The sequence below is a fragment of the Carcharodon carcharias genome, chromosome 15 (assembly GCF_017639515.1).
Source record: "Carcharodon carcharias isolate sCarCar2 chromosome 15, sCarCar2.pri, whole genome shotgun sequence".
NCBI classification, from domain to species: Eukaryota; Metazoa; Chordata; class Chondrichthyes; order Lamniformes; family Lamnidae; genus Carcharodon; species Carcharodon carcharias.
This window is the reverse complement of record NC_054481.1, coordinates 113,527,772-113,553,249: the sequence shown is the minus strand read 5'-3', so window position 1 is coordinate 113,553,249 and position 25,478 is coordinate 113,527,772. Positions and strand designations below refer to the sequence as shown.

Genomic DNA, 25,478 nt, shown 5'->3' with positions numbered 1-25,478 from the left:
TAATTTCCGTTTGCTATCGCTTTACTCAATCACTGTGAGAGACTAGAGGTGATGTTTTGGGGCGCTGGGGAGTGGGGGGGGGGGGGGAGAGAGAGGAGGGGGTGGGGGGGGTGAGGAGGGGGTGGGGAGGGGGTAGAGTCTGACCCTCTCTGTGCTATTTATTGCTTTCAGTCGCCAAACCCGCCAGGAATTCCGACCGTCCTCTTCTAGAACCACCTGTTGAGTCGGCAATGGTGAGGAGCTGAACTCCACCTGTCCCGCATGAAAACAAGGTGGGGAACCTCGGCAACACCAACAATTGCCCCCAAATTGCCCCCTGTCTAATTCCGAGAGGCTGCAGGATTCCAGCAGTGGGATATGGAACAATAACACGCTGGTCACTTCCAGCGCTTCGGGACAGGCGCTTTGATGGAGCTTTACTTTAGACCAACCCGTGCTGTGCCTGCACTGAGTATACTTGTTGGGGCAGTGGAAAATGACAGAGCAGAGGAGGCGGCCATTTGGCCTATTGTGCCCGTGCCAGCTCCTTAAAAGAAGCAGATTGGAGCCCCACCTCCCACTGCCCTCTCCAGCGAGCCCCGCAATGTTTCCATTCAAGAGTTCATTCAATTTCCTTTTGAAGGTTATTTTTGAACCGGCCTCCACCATCCTTTCAGGCAGTGCAATCCTGAACATTATAACGTGCTGCCTTAAAACACTTCTCCCAATCTCACCTCTGGTCCTTTACCCAGAGACCTCGATCAATTGCCTGAAGTCTCTGTCCTCTGCACTCCTGTCACTGGAAACTGGTTCATCCTGTCCACCCTATCAAAAGCTTTCATGATTTTGAATATCTCTAATCACACTGCCCAGAAGGCCCTGGGCCTTCAGGAGAACAATCCCAGTGTCTCTAGTCCCTCCGCATTAACTGATACCTCTCATTCCGGGGACCATTTCAGTAAATCTCCCCGTGCACTATGGCCTCGACATCCTTTCTAAAGTGTAGCGCCCAGAATTGAACACAATACTCCAGCTGAGCTCTAACTAATGACTTAAATGTTTAGCATAACTTCCTTGCTTTTGTACTTTCGGCATCGGTTTCTAAAGCTATGGAGCCGGAAAATACTATTAAAAAAAGACACAGCAACTTCTTCATAATAACTCCAACCAGCAAAGAGATGTAAACACACAATCCAGCTCTCCCTGGTCTTGCACTGCCTGTAAAGGGAGCTTTACTCTGTATCTAACCCCGTGTTGTACCTGTCCTGGGAGTGTTTGATGGGGACAGTGTACAGGGAGCTTTACTCTGTATCTAACCCCGTGCTGTACCTGTCCTGGGAGTGTTTGATGGGGACAATGTAGAGGGAGCTTTACTCTGTATCTAACCCCATGCTGTACCTGTCCTGGGAGTGTTTGATGGGGACAGTGTAGAGGGAGCTTTACTCTGTATCTAACCCCGTGCTGTACCTGTCCTGTCAACGCGTACCTGAAATAAAACGAGTTTCAATCCCAGTACTAACACCTTCATCTTTCAACTATGAGTAAAGGTGAAGGGGTTAATCGCTGGTGCAGCAGGGACTTAGCCCTAAACTTTAAAAAAAAAACAGAAAATGCTGGAAATACTCAGCAGGTCTGGCAGTATCTGTGGCGAGACAGAATTAATGTTTCAGCTCTGTGACCTTTCATTAGTTCAGTTGAAAGGTTATTGACCCGAAACATTAACTCTGTTCCTCTCCACAGACACTGTCAGGCCTGCTGAGTATTTCCAGCATTTCCTGTTTCCATTGCAGATTTCCAGCGCCAGCGGCATTTTGCTGGTTTTTACCAACACGATTCTGACCTTCTGAAGTTAATTGTTGTTGAAGTGGTGTTGGTTGGTGGGGGTGGGGGTGCGGCTGTGTTGCATTTCGGTAGCGCCAGTTGTCCTGCTCCCGGGGATAATCAAACATCTCCCTGGGTTTTACGCGAGGCTTTAACTGCCGTCGGTGTGAAGCCGATTCTTTCCAACTTAACAGTCAGTTCATATCCGGCACCCACATCTCAAGTTAAAGGGCGAGCAACGCGGACAGGATTAAATGCCTCAGTGTCTCTCTCAGGCTGCAGCTGAGCCCTGTGCCTGGCCCGGGTTATTGGGTGGGTGCCACAGGGCTGATCCGTGCTAACCCATTGGCGCTACCTCAGCTGGGGACCCTGGCGCCGAACTCCCGCCCGCCCGCCCGCCCGCTCTGGAAAGGCAGCGGTGGAGGAGTTGAACCGCCGCCGACAATGCACCAGGACCCACAGACATCTCAGTACAAGACCCCTGGTAACTGGGCAGCCAACTGGTTTGCATTTTGGAGTGGCTGGCCGGATTGCCAGCAATAGTCTAAGATTAGCTTTACATTTGTGTGCGCAACTTCGACAGGGAATTTGTTTAATAAAAGCAGCAAATTTAATAAGGGGCGGGGATTTATTCCGCACATATTAATTCTGTTAGCACATCCTTCCTAATTTCCGCACTGTAACTCCCCCCCCCCCCCCCCCCCCCCCCCCCCCCCCCCCCCCCCACCCACCAACATACAAAAAAGACCAGGGATCCCTATTCATTCCAAACAACTAATATGTGCGCTGGGGTCTCGCCTGTCCCCAGTGCAGACCGCCCCTAATTAGCTGAAAGCGGGAACCCCGCACTACAGCGTGGTGAGACTGTAATATGATGAACTTCCTTTGTTAAAGTGTCACCATAAATGTTCCCGATAAGAAAAAGCGAGAAGGATCAAAGGGAATAAGCTTCTCAATTTCCTGACTGGGTCTCACCTAGTTTCCAACCCCCCCCCCACCCCCCCCCCCCACCCTTAAACAACAGACCCGCCAATCCGTCCTGTTCCTTGCCAACGGGAGTTCAGAGGTCAGCCAAGCACTTGCAAATAATTGCGTATTAATATCCCCCTCAAAAGGCTTATTCTAGGCATTCCCCCAGATGACAAATGTCTTTATAAATTCGCATTGAGATGACATCCATTCTGATTATTTTTTTCTGGTCGCGATCCTACAAGAGAGTTTCGAGCATAATCTGCTCCAGAGTTGTGACTGGAAGTGTCCCCTTCACACAACGCTCACAATCGGAATCTTCAATTAAATATTTCTCAAAAGACAAGGTAACCAGCCTCTCCCCTCCCTCCCCACAAGCACTGGCGTCTGCTTTGCTTTCCAGAGTAGGTTTGAATGTTTTATTTCCTTCCTTGTTTGTTATGACTGTGGTGAGTTGTGTTTTGGGTGGGCTGTGTGTTAGTGTCCATGTGTTTGGTCCTCTGCTCTTTCATAAAAACTGCACATCCAGGAGGCTGCACAGTGGTAAGTTTTAAGATTTGCAAGCTCTAACCTCGACACACACACACACACACACACACACACACACACACACACACACACACACACAAAGTTCAACTATTCTTCAAAGTGGATTGGCAAATCCAACCTGGTTTCTCATCTTAAACGTGAGACATTGTTTTCTACAGTACCCGCTCGGTGCAGCCCATATTGAGACAAACTGTTGGCGCTGTTTATTGCTGTGTTGAAGTTACTGTACCGATCACCCATTCTAAACTAACTCAATGCAACTGGAGAGCCCTTGCACTGTCAGCGATCCCCAGTGCCCAGCTCGGCTCAGGCTGGTCCACTGGGCGGTTTAAGATGTGCTCCTACAGAGCCAGGGTGGATCTGACCTTCAATTCGCATCACCGTGGAACCCATCACCCCCACCCTCCCACCCCACCCGTCCCCCTCCCCCCCACCACCCCTACCTCCCACCCCCCCACCACCCCTACCCCGCACCCCCCCCCCCACCACCCCAACCCCCCACCCCCCCACCAAGCCTTTAATACAGGGTCACCCCTAACACACCCGCACCCCAAACCACCCCCTCCCTCCCCCCGGATCCTGTCACCCTTCAGTGTACACTGTACACTCCAGGCTTGTGAGAAACACCCGAGCTGAATCGATTTACCAGAACCACTGCACTTCCGGCTAAAGTTCGATACGGTGACTGTGGATTTTCGAAATAAATAATAAAATAATCCATTTAAAATTAGAAATGGCCAATAGCAGGAGGAAGCATGATGCCATACGGAAGCTAATTTGTTTCAGCCAACCTTTAAATAAAACACACATCACCTTTAACACCAGGGGATTCTGGGTAAGATACAACCTTTTTTTTAATTGTTCAACTTAAATTCTGAAGTGTGGGTCTCCCAGCCTGAGATGGATGGAATTTCACCATCGGATTGAAATACTGGGTCACTATTATTATTATTGTTATTATTTCATGAATTTGAGAGAGGATTTAGGGTTTTGCTCCGTCCCAAAGACCTTTCAGCTTTAAGTTCTGGGTCCTATATATGTTCTTTAAAATCCTCTCCATGTAAATTGCAATGAAATGTAGAAGGGGTAAGAGGGAAAGCCTTGATGGGAAAGGGGAGGTTAATCCTGGTTTAATGCAGTGATGCAGCTATAGGAGCGAGCTGTGCTGATTGTGTTATCTCTGCCTAACATTTGTATCTCGCTCAATTCCTGCAGCCAAATAGCTGGGAGAAAGTGAAGATGTATGGACTGCTGATGCCTCGGGAAAATATGTTATTAATATCTAAATAACGTTGCCATATTTGAGCTAAATCTCTCTCTCTCACTCTTTCCTGGTGTTGGATGAATTCGTTTGAAGTGCAGTCCTATCGCGTTCTCTCATCCTCTTCCTTCGTTATGCCTCCTCACTTCTGACACATGAATTGTAGATAGTTTAACTCATGCAAAATATTTTAAAAATACTCAATTTCCAAACTCAGTCTGGCAAATTATTCTCTGTCCTTTTCTTTCTCTCCCTCAGCCTTTATTCCTATCTCTCCACTTTTCTATCCTTTTTACATTCTCACATGCAATTATTCTGATTTGAATCATATTATTGGCTTCGAGTTCCTTTGCTCTGATGTCTCTCGCTGTCTGCTCCTCACTATCCAACATGAGTACAATTCTCTCCTTCGTTCTCCTGAGCCACCATCCGTCCAGCTGCACTGTCTCCATCATTCACTCCTCTCCCAATCTTGCCCATTTCCCTCCCAAATCGGTCCCACATTCTCTCCTTCCACTTGACTGAACTTGAATCGCTCCGGTTGACTGTTTTAACTTGTTTTCCCATTCGTCCACCTCGTGTGTTTATTTATCTAAACCCCGACTAGTAAAGTATTCCGCGCTAGTATTTGCTTTAGTAATTGCTACCTTAGCGCTGTGCATTATTTGTCTTCGCTTTCTCTGACAAGTGTCATTGGTGTGTCTGCTATATCCCTTTCTTTAATTGAATATGCACATTACAATGAGTTGTAGCCCCGGATAGTTTGACATTCCTCTATCTGTTCCCTGGCCTCTATTATTTCAGCTGATCCCCCCTCACAAACACAGAAATCCTCTCTGCTTTCTGTTTGATTAGATTCACAACTTCCAGGTGACCTTCCGGTCTTCAAGTGTCTATTGTAGTCTCTCTCTCTCTCTCTCTCTCTGTCTCGTACACATGCAGGTTGCTAGTTAACTCTCTCTACTTAGTTTACCGGCTAGCCAAAAGAAAGGCCGCCAGGTGGGAAACAGCCCCCCACCCCCAACCAAACACACACACACACAAATAAACGTTAGTGGGTCTCTCTCCTCCATTTTATTCAGATCCCTCTCGCCCCCACTCAAGTGTCCCAGCTCCCTGTGTGTGTGCAGCATAAGGAGCCTCGCACACGCGGTACCTTCTCTGCCCAAATGCGACTGATTTGCCTAAATGGATCGCCGAGCTGAACACCTCCCCACTGCACATTGACAGCCGGCTGCACACCGACCGCCAAACCTCCCTCAGCACAAACAGTCGAGCGGCCCCGTCTTTCTGAACGTGGTTCTCACATCAGTGTCGTCGTCCCCCCACCCCCATCGCCAACTCCTGCAACTATCCCGCATTCATCACACTATCAGATGGTCGGTTTATGTGATGCAAATTTCCTCCGTTTGATATCGTATTCATCTCCAATTTTGTCCATTGTTCGCTACATTTCTGCAACCTTTCACTTGTCACCCAATCTGCCCGTCGGTCTATCTCCCCCCCTTTTTATATATATATAATAATGCCCACTCCACTTCGCCTTAACATGTTGCAGATGCCCGCAATTCTCAGCTGCATTTTCTACTTTCATTGCAAATCGATGCCCCGTGTCGGGCAGCCTGCAATATCGGAGACATTTCCCCGTACTAAACAGCACCCCCCCTCCCCTTCCCTCCCCTCCCCTCTCATCTTTACGGTCGTTCACCCTCTCCTGATTTTGTCGCGTCTGTCCCCAATGGAGATAGTTTTGGAGTGGACAATTCATTATTTTTTTAAAAATCATCGGAAATTGGGAGGGGTGGTGAAGCAGGAATCTTGCTATAACCCCCCTCCCCCTCCCCCTCACACCCCCACCCCACACACCCAGTGTAAATCGGCCAGAAAACCAGTATCAGTTTTTGAACTTTGGCGCAAGACCCCTTCCCCATTCATTGTCAGAGAATTATTCCTGTTTCTGATCATCTTTCTCCCTGTTACATGTACTGTTTTTGGGGGGTTTCTCTGTCTCTCTCTCTCTCTCTCTCTCCGCGGCCCCCACACAGCCGCACAGTTACACTCTGACCCATTCATTCCCGGCGCTCAGCGATTGTTGACCAGCACGAGGGTCGGAGGAGCATGTGACAAAATGTTAAATATGTCCTAAAAATAATATATACATGTATATGAAAAAAAATCACGTACTATAAAAGGAACTGAGATCTGGCGAATTTGCGCCTGGAGCTACACAGAGCAAAGCGTTTAAAGATGAAAGTGGAAGAAATAAAAGGTCTCAATTTAATCTGCTTTAAAACCCTTCAACATAACGTTTGTGCTTAAAAGTCCCCACAGTGGCTGATTGGGGCTAAATACACTTCTAACCATGGCTAGGAGCTATTACACTTCTCAGAACACAGCCCCTCATTCACACAGTAGCGTTTTCATTACTTTCTGTAATAAGCCTTAACATTATTAAATGTCAGAGAGATGAGAGAGAAAGGAAAGTCCGGCAAAATCTTTGCTTTAAAGGGAGATAGAAAAGGGCACCAGACTCTCGGCCCCCGAGTTACCGCCGTAAAAGGCACAAATTAAGTTATATTTGGGTTTCCCATGGTTCAGGGAAATATCAATAATTATTCAAAACAAATCGTTTAAAGAGACAGGGCCATGTGTGCTGGTACTTTTCACTGGATTGGCATTACAGGCGAGTATTGAAAAGTCAAGGCATTTTTAAAATATATATATATATATATACACCAAGTTGCCTGTAAAGTTATTCCTTTTTTAAAAAAAAGTTATCTGCAGCCCCAGATGTTGCGATGGTGGGGTGGGGGGGGGGGGGGTGTGGGGGGGTGGGGTTGTTGGTGAGGAGTGGGCGTTCGGCTCTCCGGCGGTTGGTGAAGTGCATCGCAGCCGAGCAGCGCGGGTTACCGCTCGCCGCTTGTGCACTTGGACATTGTGTGGAGGTTTCCTATATATAAAAAAAAAGAAGCAAGATTCAGCGCGGGGGCTTGTAGATGAACATGGGCGAAAATGTTCCACCTCAACGAATGGTTCGAATTAGACAGCTCTACTCTCTCTTTGAAAAGACGGACCACAAAGGTCGTCTAAGGATCCGGCCGCCTCGTTCGGTTTAATTTAGAGAGAGAGAGAGAGAGAAAGTTTAAAAAATAAACAAAAGTCATGTCGACTTTTTAAAAAAAAAAACCAAACACTTGCACCAACAGTTGATTTATAAATATAAACACCATCACGTCACCCAGGCGTAACTCAAAAGAGAACAGTCAGTCTTTTCGCTGTCATTCAGCGCGGGTTCCGGCTCCTCTTTAAAAAGCTGTTGCGAAACCGCAGCACGTGGGACCCTCTCTCATTCAAACATTTAAATATATATTTTTAATTATTAAAGCGTCCGATCTTTCGACGATGCCGCCAGGTAGTTGTATAATTATATAAAAGTAAAGCAGCTGAATATCCACCCGCCTCCAAAACTCACTACCTGAAACTTAAGGTAAGTTTAAAAGAATTTAAAAGTTTTTTGAAAGTTGGGTCTTGCTAAATTGGCGACTGATTTCTTTTTTTTAAAAAAAAAAATAACCCCACGAAAGTTTGTTTTTTGCAAATTTAACTACATTGACCGGGAACAGTGACCACCTTTTAATAAATAGTCTGTAAATATTTTTTTATCCTTTCTCTCGGCTGCGAGCAGATTCGGAAAACCCAAACCCTCTCACGCAAGGGGCTAGAATTGATTAAAACCGCAGTATAATGGCTTTCAAAATTATCCCATTTAACATTTTTGCTAACTTTGTTTTACTCGGATTTTAATTTCTATACATAGATTTAATTCTGGCACCAAAGACCCGTAGATTGCGGTGGGCGCGAATAAACATCATTTGAACAATTCTCAGGGGGTAGAACACGAGATCCGTAATATTTTTTTTTTAAAAAAGAAAAAAATATTCTAGAACGGATTAAATAAAACTGGGCAGAACATGGAAAGATTTCCCCTATTTCAGGAGCGTCTGCGACACGGAGAGAAGCGTTTTGCTCCTTTCACTCCCCGTGCGAGACACTGAAGGTTTATTTTTTTTAAAATGTGATTTAAATCTTGAATGGCCAGGCCTTTAAGAAGGAGACCGGGGTGGGTTGGGGGGGGGGTGGTGGCGGTGGGGAGGAACTACACGAAATCTGCTCCCTAAATGAATATTGACTGTTTTTAAATGCTTTTTCTAAAAAATCGTTTTGTACCTTCAGCCAGTTATTCTTCCCCAATAATATTACAAAACTCCTAACAGCGGGGAGATTTGCATTATTCATGCCTATCCCCAAACTCCCATGATTTCCTCCCTCGCTCTTTTGTTCTGACATTTTTTCCCTCTCTCCCAGGTTTCTTGAATGAGAATGTCGGGCTGTGCCCGCCTCAGAACAGACTGCTGTGTCTCTCTCTCCCTCCCTCTCCCTCTCTCTCTCCGCCTCTATTCCCCTTTGTATTTTAGCTTTTAAAACACTTTCAATAGACTCGAGGCTCTTTGTACTCAAGTTCATCTCCAAGTCTGGAAATGACTCCGTCTTGGAGAAACTCCTTTTGTCGAACCCAGTAGAAATGTTTGAACACCGCGCTTGACAGTTTTTTGTCCTTTCTTTTTTAAGGGAGGGGAGGGAGGGAAGGAGGTAGGGAGGGAGGGAGGGTTTATTTGAATCTTCCCGAGGAATGAAGGGAGCAAAGCGAGTTGATTCTTGCCTCTAAAGTCTGACAGCGAATAATCTCGGGTTGGTGCACAAATCAGCGGCAGAACTTCACCCCCGTCAACACTTGAGAATAACCCGATTGAATCAATTTATGGGGCGGGGAGGGGGGCAAGTTCAGAGAATAAGGGGACGGAGCGGAGTCGGGCCATGTGTGAGGAAGCGGCATTTACTCTCTCAGACTTTTAGCCGAAGCAGCTCACATGTATGTAAACCCAAGGCAAATATTCGACCCTAATGGACATTAAAAATAATCATCTCACACGGTTTATTCCTGATCTCCCCAAACAAAGGGCATTACCAAATAAGTCCAACTTAATAACTTTTCTGATCTATATTTCCTGGGCATGTCCTTTCACAGCGAGTACTCCAATTCCGTTCCTAACGGCGGTATTCCTGCTTTACCGCCCCCCCCACCCCCCACCAACTCCCTCCATCCGCCACCCCCCCTCCCCACCCCACACCCTCTCCCCAACCTTTGTCTGCCCCTTGATCACCCGAACAGAGTAAATGTCCCATCTCCTCGCCTTTCACCAGCCTGCAGAGATCTCCCCCCACCCCCAACCCCTTCCCTTTCTAATTGTTACTGAGTGACAGGGGAGCCGAGAGCCACTGTCAGCCGCGGTTTCAAGGGACCGTTTAAAGGAAACGCGGAGAACGATCTGTCCTCGGCGCAAATTAATTTAAGCTCCGTCAAACTCCGCCGTGAATAATTGATGGGCCGCAGCCATGCCCGGGGGGGTGGGAGAGGGAAGGGGGTCAGAGGGGCTCCGCCACTTGCTGCATCAAAGCGCTCTCCACTCGGACTATCCCGAGCCTGTGTGTGTGTGTTGGAAGGTTTGCTCTTTTTGCAGAGGTTCAGCCAAATCCACTGAAACGCTTTATTTTGGGGAAGGGGGTTGGGGGGGGTGGGGGAGAGGGGGGAAGTGGGGGCTCAGCCCCAGATGTGTTAATCTCAGGGACGAAGTTGGCGAGGGAAGGTGAAGAACCGGCTGTCGTCCTACTGTACCCTACACATGATGGTGATATTGGATAGAGAATACATGTCTGTTTCGGATATTATGTACAGATATTTATATATATATATATATATATTCTCTGGTATTGGTGTGTGACAACAAACACTGGGGCTGTGTGGACGTTCCCGACTAGATACAAAACCCATTCCTGATTCCATTATTAAAAAGAAAAGCGGGAGTCCAAACAACACGGGAATGCAGACCGGGGGGGGGGGGGGGGGGTGTCAGGTGCATTATTTTATTTATATAATAAACTCTCCCAGTTTGTTGTGGGTTTTTTTTTTGATTTTGGGGTAAAACAAAAAGGGGATGAAAGATTCCCGGCGCGAAATTCCCAATTTTGTGAAAACCTTAAACTGAGGTGGATTCGGGGTGGGGGGGGGGGGGGGGGGGTAGAGGGAATAGCTTCCTCCCTGTTAACAACCCCCACCCACCCACTCACCACTCCCCCCCCCCCCCCAAACCCCAGCTACACTCTTACTCACCCCCCAGATATCGGCAGAAAGACGAGGAACTCAACTAAACTCCAACAAGGTGGGTGGGGGTGGTGGTGGGGGGTGGTGGTGGGGGGTGGGGGGTATAAAATCAGGAATGTTAAAGTTACCTTTCTCCCCGAGGATTCCATCAATACTATGCTTAGTCTTTCTGCCCCCTTCATCCTCTTTCTTCTCCATATCTTCGTCATCATCTCTCCTTCCAAACTTGGCTCTTAACACCCGACTGATCGAACTCACTTTCAAAAGAAAAAAATAAATAAATAAAAGAATTATATATATATATATATATATAAATGTATATATATTTTTTTTTAAAAAAGGAAACTAGGAATGTCGGCGGCTTGGATGATTTTATTTACTTGTCGATTCTCTTTAAAATCAGAAACCCTCAGAATAAATTCATTCACCAGCGGCCGATTCTCTACGTCTCTCCGGGTCATTCCAGGCAACGATTTAATCATTTTCGGGTTTAAATCAGCGGCTCTTTGAAACTTACGGGGTTTGATAACATTTACATTAAAAAGTCGAGGCCATTTACTTCCCCCCCCCCCCCTTTAAAATTAACTGTTGATAAATTCGGCCGTTCTCATTATTATTTTTCCTGTTGGTTATTGTGGTGATTATTATTTTTTAATCACAAACTTATGCCTGAAAAGTTTTCCTCTCTCTCTCTCTCCCCGCCCCCCAGTTTATGGTGACATTAAGTGAGGGGACCGGAGTGTGTTGAGGCTCCCCCCACCACCCCCCCCCCCCCCCCCCCCCGCCCCTCACCCTACCTCCCTCCAACCTGTCAATTTCCAGTCAATTTCATTAATTGGAATAGAAACCAGTCGCCGGTGCTCGGGCCGTCAGGGGTGATGCGGGGAGGGGGAGGTGTTGGAGAGTGGAGGGGTAGTTGGGGGTGGTGGGGAGAGGGGGAAGTGGGGGGCAAACCGACAGGAAGAAAGATTAAATGATCACCAAGAAATGCTGTAAAACGCGAAACTGGTCGACAGGCAATAAAAAAAAACTTAAAAAAAAATATATACTCTCAAGAATATTTCCCGCCGGCAACTCGAAGCCGCCGGATTCTCACACCAGCCGGTGGAGGGTGGGGAGGGTGGGGTGGTGGGGGGGTGGGGGGTGGTTGCTGGGTGTGGAAGCTGAGTGTGGAATAGGGTGGGAAAGCGCCCGATAAAGCCAACCTGCAACTTTAAACCGTTTAGCTGAAAGTTAGTCTGTATATCTGCCGGTACCGGGCTGGGATAGGAGGTGGTTAAATTGCTCGGAATACTTTTCGAGAGTAATCCAATTGTGTGTGCGCGCGGTTTCCTCTTGGCATGTGTGTAATTTTAATTACGTTTCCAGTGAAAATTGTGCCAAGTCCATCGTTTTAACAATTGCTGCTCGTGGAGCGGCTAAGTTTTGCTATCATTTTCTCTCTCTCTCTCTCTCTCCAAGCGGATGAATGAGAAAAGTATTGGAAGTTGTGTGTTCCTCTCTGATAGTTTCTCTCTGTGCATGCTCGGGTGTAGGGCTGCTGGAAGCTGTGCTCACCTGAAGGTACAGTGCTCCTGTCACAGATACTGTCCTTGAGCAGCTTGTCTCTGATCTCCCAGCTAAACATCCCCGGGTTTTCTCTCTTGTACTCCTCGATCTTTTTCTCTACATCAGGCGTTGCTACCTGCTTTAGAGGGGGAACAAACACGGAAAGACAGACAGATACAGACGGTGGGGGTTTGGGGGAGGGAAGGGGGGGAAGGACAAAAATAAACTTTTAATTTCATTGATGTGAGAATCACAAAAGTGACTCAATTCAGAACGTTTCAACTGATAGTCTGTAAAACACTGAAATTGCTTTTTAACATCCACCTTTGTTCAAAAGTAGTTAAATTTATTTGTTGTGAATTTCTCTGTGTCTTAGTCTAATTGTGAGCAAGGAGGGCCGTCCCCGAAATACTAATTTTCTTCCTCTTAAACGCCACTTTCTTTAAGCGACATAGAAAAAAAGATTGGGTGTAAAGTGCCGAGACAGCGCGGAGGCTGATTCGTGCCTTCAGACATCGGCGTTGTAACTGAATTCCAGTTCAGTTGGCTTCGCCCTCACCGCTGTTACGGTTGGGGTTTTATTTAGGGGTGCAGCCTTTACTGTGATTGTCTGTGCTACTAGGAAGAATGAGGGGAGCCCCTTGTGGCGGGGGTGGGGGTGGGGGGTGGTTTATTTGCCGGTCAAGCATCCGAAACACTCAGGAGTTTATTGGAATGACCTTCCTCCGTCTCACCCATCTGATAGCCTTTTAGAAAACATACACATATATATACATATATGTGTGTGTGTGTTTAAAAAGCTACAATAATCGTTTTGAGGAAAGTTTCCTTTTTGGTCGGGAGTTTTGCGGATTTAAAGCAAACATTGAGTGGAGAGTTCCCGGCCTTTCTGGGATTCGGACCCTCTGGGATTTGTTGCTCTGACCGTTTAAATGTTGCAACTTATTTTTATTGCGGTTGATACTTTTTTTCTCCCGGGTTCACCAGGAACCTCCAAAACTGGGGCTTGTGGGTGGTGGTGAGAGTGTTTGCGACAATGCGGGAGTGAACGACCTTCTCAAGGGGCAATTAGGGATGGGCAATAAATGCCAGCGGAGCCTGAATGAATGAAGAACAAATACTTCAACTGTGCTTTGTAGTGAAAACTGCGGAAAGGATGGGAGGTGAGGGTTTTTTTTTTCCCTGAATTGCTCTCTCCCCTCCACATTGTATGTTTCTGTTCCTCCATCACTCGGAGGGTCGCCTCGGCCCCCACTCCCGCCACTTCCTCCACTCACCCTGGGCTTGCTGCCTCCGATTGCCCCGGGCCGGATAGAGCCAGTCTCCTGGTAGCGACACAGGATTTTGGACACGCAGCCGTGAGAGACTCGCAGCTGCCTGGAGATGACACAGGGCCGGATACCGTGATGGGCCATCTCCACGATTTTGTGTCGAATATGGTTCGGTAGGGGCCTGCCGTTAATGAACACTCCGCCCAGCTGGTTAACTCTCCCCTGACCCAGAGGTGTGGACACTGGTTAGAGGGAGAGAGAGAGAGAGAAAATGATAGAGTAAAACATGTGCCATAAGTCGTGTAGACCAGTAACGGAACTGTCAGCGCTATCACTTTTATTTTCACATTGCTATTTTAATTAGGAGACCCTATTTCCCCCCAAAGACTGGTTGAATCTCCATCTGTCCCCAACATTGTGATCACTGCAGAACGGATGAACGCAGCTTTCCAAACAGGTGTGTGTTACTGGCTCCGCTCCAGACTCAACCACACCAAGTTTAGGAACTGGGCATCTCCTCCGCTGTTTAAGAAGTGTAATATTAAATTTAATTCTAACTTGCCATGTAAACATTTTCCTATTAATTAGGCGGGGGGTGGGGGGTGGTGGGAGAATCCGTGTTCAGCTCCAGTTGAGATGGACACAAACTCCAGTTGAGATGGTCACAAACTCCAGTTGAGATGGACACAAACTCCAGTTGAGATGGACACTCTTTTGACCAAACGGCCTAGAAATGTAATTAAAGTTGGGACTTTCTAAACCGGGCTGACTGAAGGTATCCGCTCCTGAAAGGCTTACAAACCTCGCTGTAGAATTGAAAAGAAAAAATCACACTAATTTAATAGATTCACTCCTTCCAAATCGGGGCGACCCCTGCATTAAAAAAAGGGCCATTTTCCAGTTAAAGGTGGGCCTCAGTTAACGAAATCGGCTTTAATAAATTCGTTTCTCCAGGAAAGGTTTACTTTTACTAAATGAAGAGTGCTAGTTGTATTTAATGGATAAAAGGCGAGACGGAATAAAAATACACAGAAGGCGACCAGACACTAGCATCGCCTCTCTACCAACAGATTGGAGCTCTATTTCTTAATCAGAATCAGGCATTGCTAATTTAAAGTAATGATGACCAGCAGATGCGGTTCGCTTGGACACAGCTCACCCCTCCCGAACATCTCTAAGTGGCCAATTTCTACACTCGATAGACACTAGAAACTATAACACTTTCCTCACTCATTATTCCCAGTCATGTTGTGCAAATATTGGAGTAATCCCCCTTATCCCTCTCCTGACTATTTCTTCACTTCAATGTGCTGAATGATGCACTTCACCAAATCCGTCGAGTTTGTCTGTTTTACGCCAGGCGCAGCTTGTGGGCTTTTACGAATTTCTCCTTAATCACGGAATCCGCGGCTGGAGAGCAGCGACGGCTTCAGTTGCATCCCTAACCCAACATCACCATCACTCAGTGCATGGCTGCACGTGCTCGGAAACCTTATCACAAAAATAACATCAGCACTAAATGCTCAGTGCCAATTAATTCAAGATACACCAATACCTTATGTTAAAGCAGGTGCACTAGACTAAGACACACTCCAGGGAAACTAAACCAACTATAACACCATCCCCACCTCCCCTCCTCAAACCCGGTTAGGAAATGGTATTTTTTTTAATGTGAAGTTATTTAACTCGTACTCAAAATACGAATGCAATTCCACCCCCCCCCCCCCCCCCCCTTTCACCTAGGCTTGTTTTCACTTTTAAGATTTCAATGCATTTTTTTTAAATTAAAGTGAGACGCACTGTTGTCCAAACCAGACATACCTTCCAGAGGGAAGCCGGTCCTGTTATAATTCTGACCTGGGCTCGGGCGCATCATCCGCGGTGTTGTCCCGGTTAGAGAGGTCATTCTACAATCGGTATGGAGAGGGATGGAATAGTTGAGGGGGGTGGGGGGTGGGGGGTGGTGGGGGAGAGAGAGAGAGAGTTGGTGGATGAGCTGGGGGAAAGAGTTGGTAGTTGGTGGGTGGGTGGGTAGAGGGTCAAAAGGAGAGATTTACACACACACACACACACAAAATGAACGAATCAGAAAATCCTGAGGACAGGCTGGATGAAGAAGTCTGCGAGGTCCCTGGTGATCTGAAGCTTGTCAGTCTGAATCCGCTGCCGCCGCCGCCGCCTCTTCCTTCCGCCGACCCGGCTGGAGACTCGCGCTAATGATCTTCCTGGGAAAAAAAAGTTTCTTAGAAAGTGGGGCGAGGAGTTGGGAGGCTGAAGGGAAAGTTGTCTGGAGGGAGGGTGACGGCGGGGGGAAGCGGTTGTAAAAGGAATCCTGCTGGAGCAATCCCCCCTCCTCCCCAATTAACTTTTTCTGGCTTGGTTAGAACACCTCCTCCTGCCTCAGCCCTGATTGTTTTTAATGCTGTTGTCTGAAAACTTTTCAACCTGGGCAAACTCTCCAGGAAAGCTGGGAAGGATGTCGGGGCGCAGTGAGCTGGTGGAGAGGAGTTTAAACTCTGATAGGCTCGGCTGATTCTTTTATTTATGAGGAGGGAGCGAACACGCTGACAAGCGAACGCGCCAATGACAGTGGGAGAGACTCCGGGCCCGATCACACTCTCCACATTCACTCTTTCGCTGCCTCGTTTTGAACGCAAACAGATGTTTTCTTAAAACAATTTTTTTTTAAAAAAGAGAATTAAAACTGCTACCAGTTAAATAATAATAATTAATAATAAAAAGAGGATAAGAGCTGGAAGTTCTCTGAACAAACAGAACGAGTCCTCCCTGCCTTCTCACCAATGGGAACCACACATGCATCAATAACCAAACTTCAGTTCGAAGGATTCGAGGTTTCAGACTCACCACCAACCCCCCCCCCCCCACCCCCGCCACAGCAATGTCCAAAACACTTTATTTAACAACCTCAGCACCCAACGCCGAGACAAGAAGCGAAACGCCTGGCCTCGGCGGCCGCGATCTGACTTGCTGTCACTGAACACGGTTGTCTGATTTTTTTGTGTACAAACACTGCTTGTTAGTGGCAGTTTCTGAGCCCCATTTAGGCTGTGCCATTCAACATTATTAATTCGCTTTAATGTTGTCGTTTCGGCGACTGAAATTGAACGAGAGTCAGTATCCCTCAGATTTGGGTTGTGGGGGAGGTTTATTCAGGACTATTACACGGTGAAGCTACATTTAAAGATGTAATGTAACAGTTCATATGTTGATGATAACAATGAGGGATTTGTTTTATACCAGGGTCTGTTAGACTCGCCTTTCCCTCCATCTCCTTCCTACATGACACCCAGAGCGCTCTCCTCTCCTGCCTTATATTATTCCATTCTTCTCCCAACTTTCTTTCCAATACATTTCAACATTAATTTGACCAGGCGGCCGGTGTGGTTTAATTCCCGCTGGTATTAGCTCGTTAACGTTACCTTACACCCGGGAAACATAAATAAGGAAAGGGGGGTTTGGTTCAGTTCAGATAGGCCGTTAATTCTGAGAGCGGGAGCGCGGGTTTGAGATGAGACTTTCCCCATCATTTGGAGCACAGACATTTTGGGAGAAAGTGGCTGTTTACAAGACTCGAATCTTTTTGATGAATTTGAAAAATTCCTCCATCCCTCTGAGAAGCTGCGGCCGAAACTCCTTCCCAAGCTGACGAAAAGTACAGACCAGAAGTAGCTCCTGTCAAACACCCCCTAACCCACACACACACCCCAAACACAACCCCTACCCCACACCCCCAAACACACCCCCTACCCCACACACACCCCAAACACAACCCCTACCCCACACCCCCAAACACCCCCCCTACCCCACACACACACCCCAAACACACCCCATACCCCACACCCCCAAACACACCCCCTATCCCACACACACACCCCAAACACACCCCATACCCCACACCCCCAAACACACCCCCTATCCCACACACACCCCAAACACACCCCCTACCCCACACACACACCCCAAACACACCCCCTACCCCCACCCCCAAACACACCCCCTACCCCACACACACACCCCAAACACACCCCCTAACCCACACACACATCCCAAACCCACCCCCTACCCCACACCTCCAAACACACCCCCAAACACACCCCCACCCCCAAACACAACCCCTACCCCCGACACACACCCCCAAACACACACACACCAAACACACCCCCTACCCCACACACACACCCCAAAAACACCCCCTACCCCACACACACACCCCAAACACACCCCCTACCCCACACACACACCCCAAACACAACCCCTAGCCCACACCCCCAAACACACCCCCTAGCCCACACACAAACCCCAAACACAACCCCTACCCCACACCCCCAAACACACCTCCTACCCCACACGTACACCCCAAACACAACCCCTACCACACACCCCCAAACACACCCCTACCCCACACACACACACCCTACCCCACACACACACCCCAAACACACCCCCTACCCCCACCCCCAAACACACCCCCTACCCCACACACACACCCCAAACCCACCCCCTACCCCACACCTCCAAACACACCCCCAAACACACCCCCACCCCCAAACACAACCCCTACCCCCCACACACACACCCAAACACAACCCCACCCCCAAACACACCTCCACCACCACCCCCAAACACACCCCCTACCCCCCCACACACACACCCAAACACACCCCCACCCCCACCCCACCCCCAAATATTCCCCCTACCCCCCCCACACACACACACACCCAAACACACACCCACCCCCCACCCCCAAACACACCCCGTACCCTACACACTCACATCCCCAAAAAGACACCCACCCCCACCCCCCAAAAAAACCCCCACCCCCCCCACACACACCCCCAAACACACCCCCACCCCCAAACACAACCCCTACCCCCCACACACACCCCAAACACACCCCCACCCCCACCCCCAAATACACCCCCTACCCCCCCCACACACACCCCCAAACACAACCCCACCCCCAAACACAACCCCACCCCCAAACACACCCCCACCATCACCCCCAGACACACCCCCACCCCCCCCCACACACACCCAAACACACCCCCACCCCCACCCCACCCCCAAATACACCCCCTACCCCCCACACACACACACACTCAAACACAAACCCTACCCCCCACCCCCAAACACACCCCCTACCCCATACACACACACACCCAAAAACACACCCACCCCCACCCCCAAAAACACCCCCTACCCCCACACACATCCCCAAAAAGACACCCACCCCCACCCCCAAAAACACCCCCTATCCCCCCCAGACACACACCCAAACACACACCCACCCTCCCACCCCCAAACACACCCCCTGACCCACACACACACACCCCAAACACACACCCACCCCCAAACACACCCCCACCCCCACCCCAAAACACAGCCCCTACCCCACACCCCCAAACACACCCCCTACCCCACACCCCCAAACACACCCCCTACCGCACACACACCCAAAACACCTCCACTCACCCCACCCTCAAATACACCCCTACCCCACAGACACACCCCCAAACACACTCCCTATGCCACACCCCCAAACACACCCCCTACCCGACACACACACCCCCCCCAACACAACCCAACCCCCCCACCCCCTACCCCACACACACACCCACAAACACACCCCCACCCCTCACACCCCCTACCCCACCCCCAAACACACCCCCTACCCCACACACACTCCCCCAAACACACCCCTTACCCCCCACACACAGACACCCCCCCAAACCCAGCCCCAATTACATCCCCTACCCCACACACACACCCCCTACCCCCCACACACAAACACACCCCCACCCCCCACCTGCAAACACACCCCCTACCCCACACACAACCCCCCAAACACAACCCCACTCCCACCCCCACCCCCACACACACCCCCTACCCCCCCCACACACACCCCCCCACCCCCACCCCCACCCTCAAACACACCCCCTACCCCACACACACACCCCCAAACACACCCACACACCCCCAAACACGCCCCATACCCCACCCCCCAAACACACACCTTACCGTACACACACACACCCTCAAACACATCGCCTAGCCCCCCACACACACACCCAAAACACACCTCACCCCATCGCAAAACACACCCCCTACCCCACACACACCCCTGCCAAACACACCCCCACCCCCCACCCCCAAACACATCCCCTTCCTCCCGCACAGCCCCCCAAGCACACGCCCACCCCTCACCCCCAAACACACCCCCAGCGCCCCACACACATGCATAAACAGCCCCACACCCAAACACACCCCCACTCCCCAGCACACACACCCAAACACACCCCCACCCCCAAACACACCCCCTACCCCACACACACACCCAAAACACACCCCCACCCCCCACCCCTAAACCCACCCCCGACCCGACACACACCCCCAGCCCCACCCCCAAACACACCCCCACTTCCCCACACACACACACTTCCAAACACACCCCCAGCCCCATCCCCAAACACACTCCCTACCCCACACACACACCCCCAAACACACCCCCACTCCCCCCCACACACATACACAAACACCCCCTACCACCCTCACTCCCCCAAACACACCCTCACACTCCCCGAAACACACCCCCAACACCCCACACACACACCACCAAACACACCACCATTCCCCCCCCACACACATACACACACACCCACTACCCCACAAATACACCCCACCAAACACACCCCCACTCCCCCCACACACACGTACACAAACACCCCCTACCACACACACACCCCATCCACCACACACATACACAAACACCACTACCCCACACAAACACCCAAACACACCCCACTCCCCCCCATACACACATACACAAACACCCCCTACTCCACACACACCCAAACACACCCCACTCCCACCACACACATACACAAACACCCCCTATCCCACACACACACACACCCAAACACACCCCCACTCCCCCCATGCACATACACAAACACCCCCTACCCAACACGTACGCCCCCCAAACACACCCCCTACCCCACACACACACCCCCCATGCACAAAACCCCCAGACACACACAAACACCGTCCCCCACACACACATACATCCTCCCCCAACACTCACACCCCCACAAACACCCACCACACACACTCCCCCCACACACATCCCACACAAACACCCCACACAAACACCACCCTCAACCAAACACACAACACCCCACCCCACACACACAACCCCTACACAAACACATTGCCCATGAACAAACATATACACACCCACACAAACACCCAACCGCACATGCACACGAACACACACACACACAAACAAAACAGCCCCCCCACACACAAACATACATGCCCACACACAATCACACCCCCACACAAACACCCACACACAAAACAGGCACACACATATCCACGTGTACATACAGACATCCATAAACAAACACAAAGACTTAGACACACAGGTACACACATAAATACACCTGCACACAAATACACATTCACTCAGACCCACACACATACAGACACCCCCCATCCCATAAACACCCACATACTTGCAGACGCACCTGACAGACACAGACACATAAACACACATGCGGACAGCCCCGCTCCACACAAACATACAGACAACCCTTTCAAATACCTGCACACACACCCACTCACATACAGACACCACCACCCAACACACACACACACACACACACAAAGATGCAGACGTGTGGACACAGCAAACCACACAATCATGTACATACCATCTCCCCAACCTCCCCCCCCCCACCCCACCCCTCCCCACCGCCCACACACACACACACACACACACACACACACAGGCATGGACTTAAGCATACATATCCATAAATACATACATGGACATATACACACCCTGACACACACACACACACACACACACACACGTGTACATACAGGCATCCATAAATGCACAAACACAAAGGTTTAGACACACAGACACACCCATGCACACATACATGTGCACACACACTGCACACACACAAATATGCGCGCGCACACATATGCATACACACACACGTGCACACACACAAATGTGCACATATACACAACCACAAATACACACCCTTATCCACACACACACACACACACACACACATACGCAACATCTCCCTACACACACCTCATCCACACACACACACACACACACACACCATTCACACACACACAAAACATATACACACCCCGGTCACCACCCCACCCCCGCCCCCCCCTCCCCTCTCCGCCCCCCCCCCCCCCCCCCCCCCCCCCCCCCCCCCCCCCACCAAACACGCAACAGAACCTTGTTGTTAGAATCACCAAAAATGACTCACAAAAGTTTCTGATTTAATTTCTCCTCAGTTGCTGATCTTCCCGAGCATGTTAATTGTTCTAATGTAATACAACACTGATCACTGGTGCCAGGAACCAATCGATGATCCCTTTATTAAATGTGTTCTGTTATGGCTATTTTACAAAATGTCACTGATGTTAATTATAATAATAAGAATCTTAAAAAGTTGCGCTTTGCTTCACACACCCTCCCTTAATCTTTATTTAATTCGTATTCAGCTCGGCTGAATAATTAGCCCGCCAAGTAATAACAGCGCGTGTGTTCCATAAATAACTTTCTAAATGAAAATTGGGAACTAAAGAGTGTCTTGCTGTGTGCCAGACAGATACCCAGAGCGGGGGCTGAGACCTGGGTAGCCCTTGAAATTCAATTGCAATCATCTTTCTACTTCAATAAAAATGTTACAAATATTTGGGCCCATCCAGTTGTGTTCGAATTGCGTTCAAAAAGAATATCCCTCCGGCACCAGTTCCCTGATAGTCTGTTGACGGTTTCCGCCGTCGAGCTAGCAGTCTGCTTAGAATCCGTTCAGGCAGTGAAATATCGTTCCTGCTATTGCTGGCCCCTAACTGGGAGAATGGATTCCTAACCTGACTTTAACTCCACTCCTCTTCCACTATCATTCAAAGCCGGACCTCCCCTCTGACCCCAAACCTAACCCCAACAACCTGATTCTAACCCAGCTGCACCCCAGTTAAAATCTAACCCCAATCTCCATTCTAACCGTAATCATACTCCGGGCGCTGCTTCCCGTTTCTGTTAAACCCGGTTCAAATCCTATTTGAGCCAATTGATATAATGAGCAATGTTGGGAGCTGTCTGGATAACACCGGGAAAGGGAAAGCAGACATGGCTTTCATGTCAGGGAGGAGACTGGTCAGAACAGGAGTACAATTTATTTTGTATTTATTATCTCAATATTCCTAAACAGGAAGGCACTCATTTCTCTCCAGCATGAGTTCCAATAATCCCTCCTACCAAGTTATGTCAACCCCGAATGACCAGCTATAGCAGTGCCACTGTCCAGTTAAGCCAGTCCCTAATATCCGATTATATCAGCCCCAAATATTCAGTTATATCTTTCTCCAATATCTAATTAAACCAGTTTCCAATGTCCACCTACATCAGCCTGCAGTTCTCAGATATATTAGGCATCCATATCCCAATATCACTGTCACCAGTATTCAATTATTTTTGACCCCCATATTCAGTTAAGACAGTTCCCAACATCCAGTTTTACGTTTCTAATTTCCAGTCCTACTGGTTTCTAACATCCAGCCATATCCGTTCATAAAATGATCCATCCATCCGTAAACAGACAAACACAAAGACTTAGACACACGTGCACACACACATGCACACACACATGCACACACACATGCACACACACATGCACACACATACAATATCATTGTATGAGTTATGAATATCCACTTATTACTTCCCTATACCCAGTCATATTAATCCCCAGAATATCAGTCCTCAATGTCAAAATATAGCAATCCCAATATTCACTATTATTCACCAAAATCCAGCTGTACCAAAGCCCAATAATAAGTTATATTCATTCCCAATATCTAGCTACCAGCTCCAGTACTTAGTTACAACATTCCAATATTGAGTTATATTTGTTCCAAAAATGCAGTTTTGTCAATCCTCAATATCAGATTTATCAGTTCCAACTGCCACTCATTCATTTTCAATATCCAGTTTAATCACTTCCTTATATTCACTTTATCAATGATGAAAATCCAGCTGTACAGTTCAAGTATATTCATCTCCAATAACTTGTCTGGTTATAGCAGTCTCTAATATCCAGTTGTATTCATCTTCAGGATTCAGGTGCATTAGTTTCCAGTATTTATTATCTTAGCCTTAAATATCCAGTTATACACACTTGTTCAGTTATATTTATACCATCATTCACTACAACTGCCTCCAATATCCAGTTACTTCAACCCTGTCATATTATCCCTAATAACTAGCTATTATCAGTCTCCAAATATTGTGTTAAATTGCTTTTTAATATGCACCTGCAACAATTGTGCAAAATCTGGATATATTGGTATCAACATCCAGCCCACCAAACTCCAATATCCAATTATCTCAGTCCTCACTTACAGCCATTGTTATCCCTATATCCGGTTCTATTAAATTCTAATATCCTGCTATATCAGCCCTCACTATTCTGTCATATTATCCCTTATATCCAGTTTTGTTAATCTCCATTATCCAGTCATAACAGCCTCAGTATTCAGATATTTTAGAACCCAATATCTAGTCCTCAATGTATAATTACATCAGTCACCAGTAAGCAGTTATAGCAACACTCAAAAATCTGAAACCTGCTGAGAGGTGCTGGAATACCCAGAAATATAAATATTGCACCTAAATATAAATTTGACCACCCCCTAGGTGCAAAGTTTACTGACATTGTCTATCTGTAGTTGCAGTGATATTGAGAGAAAATCCCTGGTTGCTTCCTCAGGTGATTTTGTGTGGGCCCCACACAATCTCCTGTTGTCTGTAATCTTGGTTGTACATTGACAACAGGTGAGAGACAGAGTGCGGGCTAGTACAGTCCTAAAGCTGTCTCTGTTTCACAAAACAGCAAAATCTAGAATCTGGCTTCATCACAGTTAATAAACCAAAGATCAAAGAGAATATTGTCACCGTGACCAAACAAATGTAAATGTATTTAAACACATGAAAACTTCAATCAGGCTGCACAGGTGCAGCTTTAGAGCAGAGAAATATCTCCGAGGCGTGTGCTCTGTGCTGGCTTCATTAAGCAAAAATATCAGGTTATCATTGGGAGAGGCAATGGCGGGGGGTAGTTGTGGTGACACTGAGAAATACCAGGTACAATGGGTGAGTGGGAAAATTTCCCAAATTATTTATTTCTCTCACAATCAGAGGTGAAATTGTGATTTGACATGGAAAAGGGGGAGAGAGAATGTGGAGAAGAGAGGGAGCAATGGGGTGGAGAGGGAGGGAGAGTGAAAGAGAAAATGGGAAAGGGAAAGACAATATGAGAAAAGTTGTGCCAGTTAGGAAAGGTAGAGGGAACTTTCCTCTGTATCTAACCTGTTCTGCACCTGCCTTGTGAATGTTTGACGGAACAGTGTGGAGGGTGCTTAAATTTGTATCTAACCTGTGTAATAGCTGTCCTGGGAGTGTTTGATAGGGACAGTGTAGAGGGAGCTTTACTCTGTATCTAACCCTGTGCTGTACCTATCCTGGGAGTGCTTGATAGGGACAGTGTAGAGGGAGTTTTACTCTGTATCTAACCCTGTGCTGTACCTGTCCTGGGAGTGTTTGATGGGGACAGTGTAGAGGGAGCTTTACTCTGTATCTAACCCTGTGCTGTACCTGTCCTGGGAGTGTTTGATAGAGACAATGTAGAGCGAGATTTACTCTGTATCTAACCCCATGCTGTACCTGTCCTGGGAGTGTTTGATGGGGACAGTGTAGAGGGAGCTTTACTCTGTATCTAACCCCATGCAGTACCTGTCCTGG

At 48.3% G+C, this 25,478-nt stretch overlaps 1 protein-coding gene across 1 annotated transcript in view; it reads right to left on the bottom strand.

Moving 5' to 3' along the window:
- Positions 1–15,524, bottom strand: part of LOC121288459 (paired box protein Pax-7-like) — a 172,247-nt gene extending 156,723 nt beyond the window's left edge. Inside the window, exons 1-4 of the mRNA XM_041206991.1 lie at positions 15,440–15,524; positions 13,625–13,860; positions 12,357–12,486; positions 10,928–11,056 (exon numbers count right to left, since the gene is read on the bottom strand). Coding sequence (XP_041062925.1) covers positions 10,928–11,056; positions 12,357–12,486; positions 13,625–13,860; positions 15,440–15,524 — 580 coding nt within the window. The remainder of the gene's footprint in view (positions 1–10,927; positions 11,057–12,356; positions 12,487–13,624; positions 13,861–15,439) is intronic.
- Between the last annotated feature and the right edge of the window lie 9,954 nt (positions 15,525–25,478).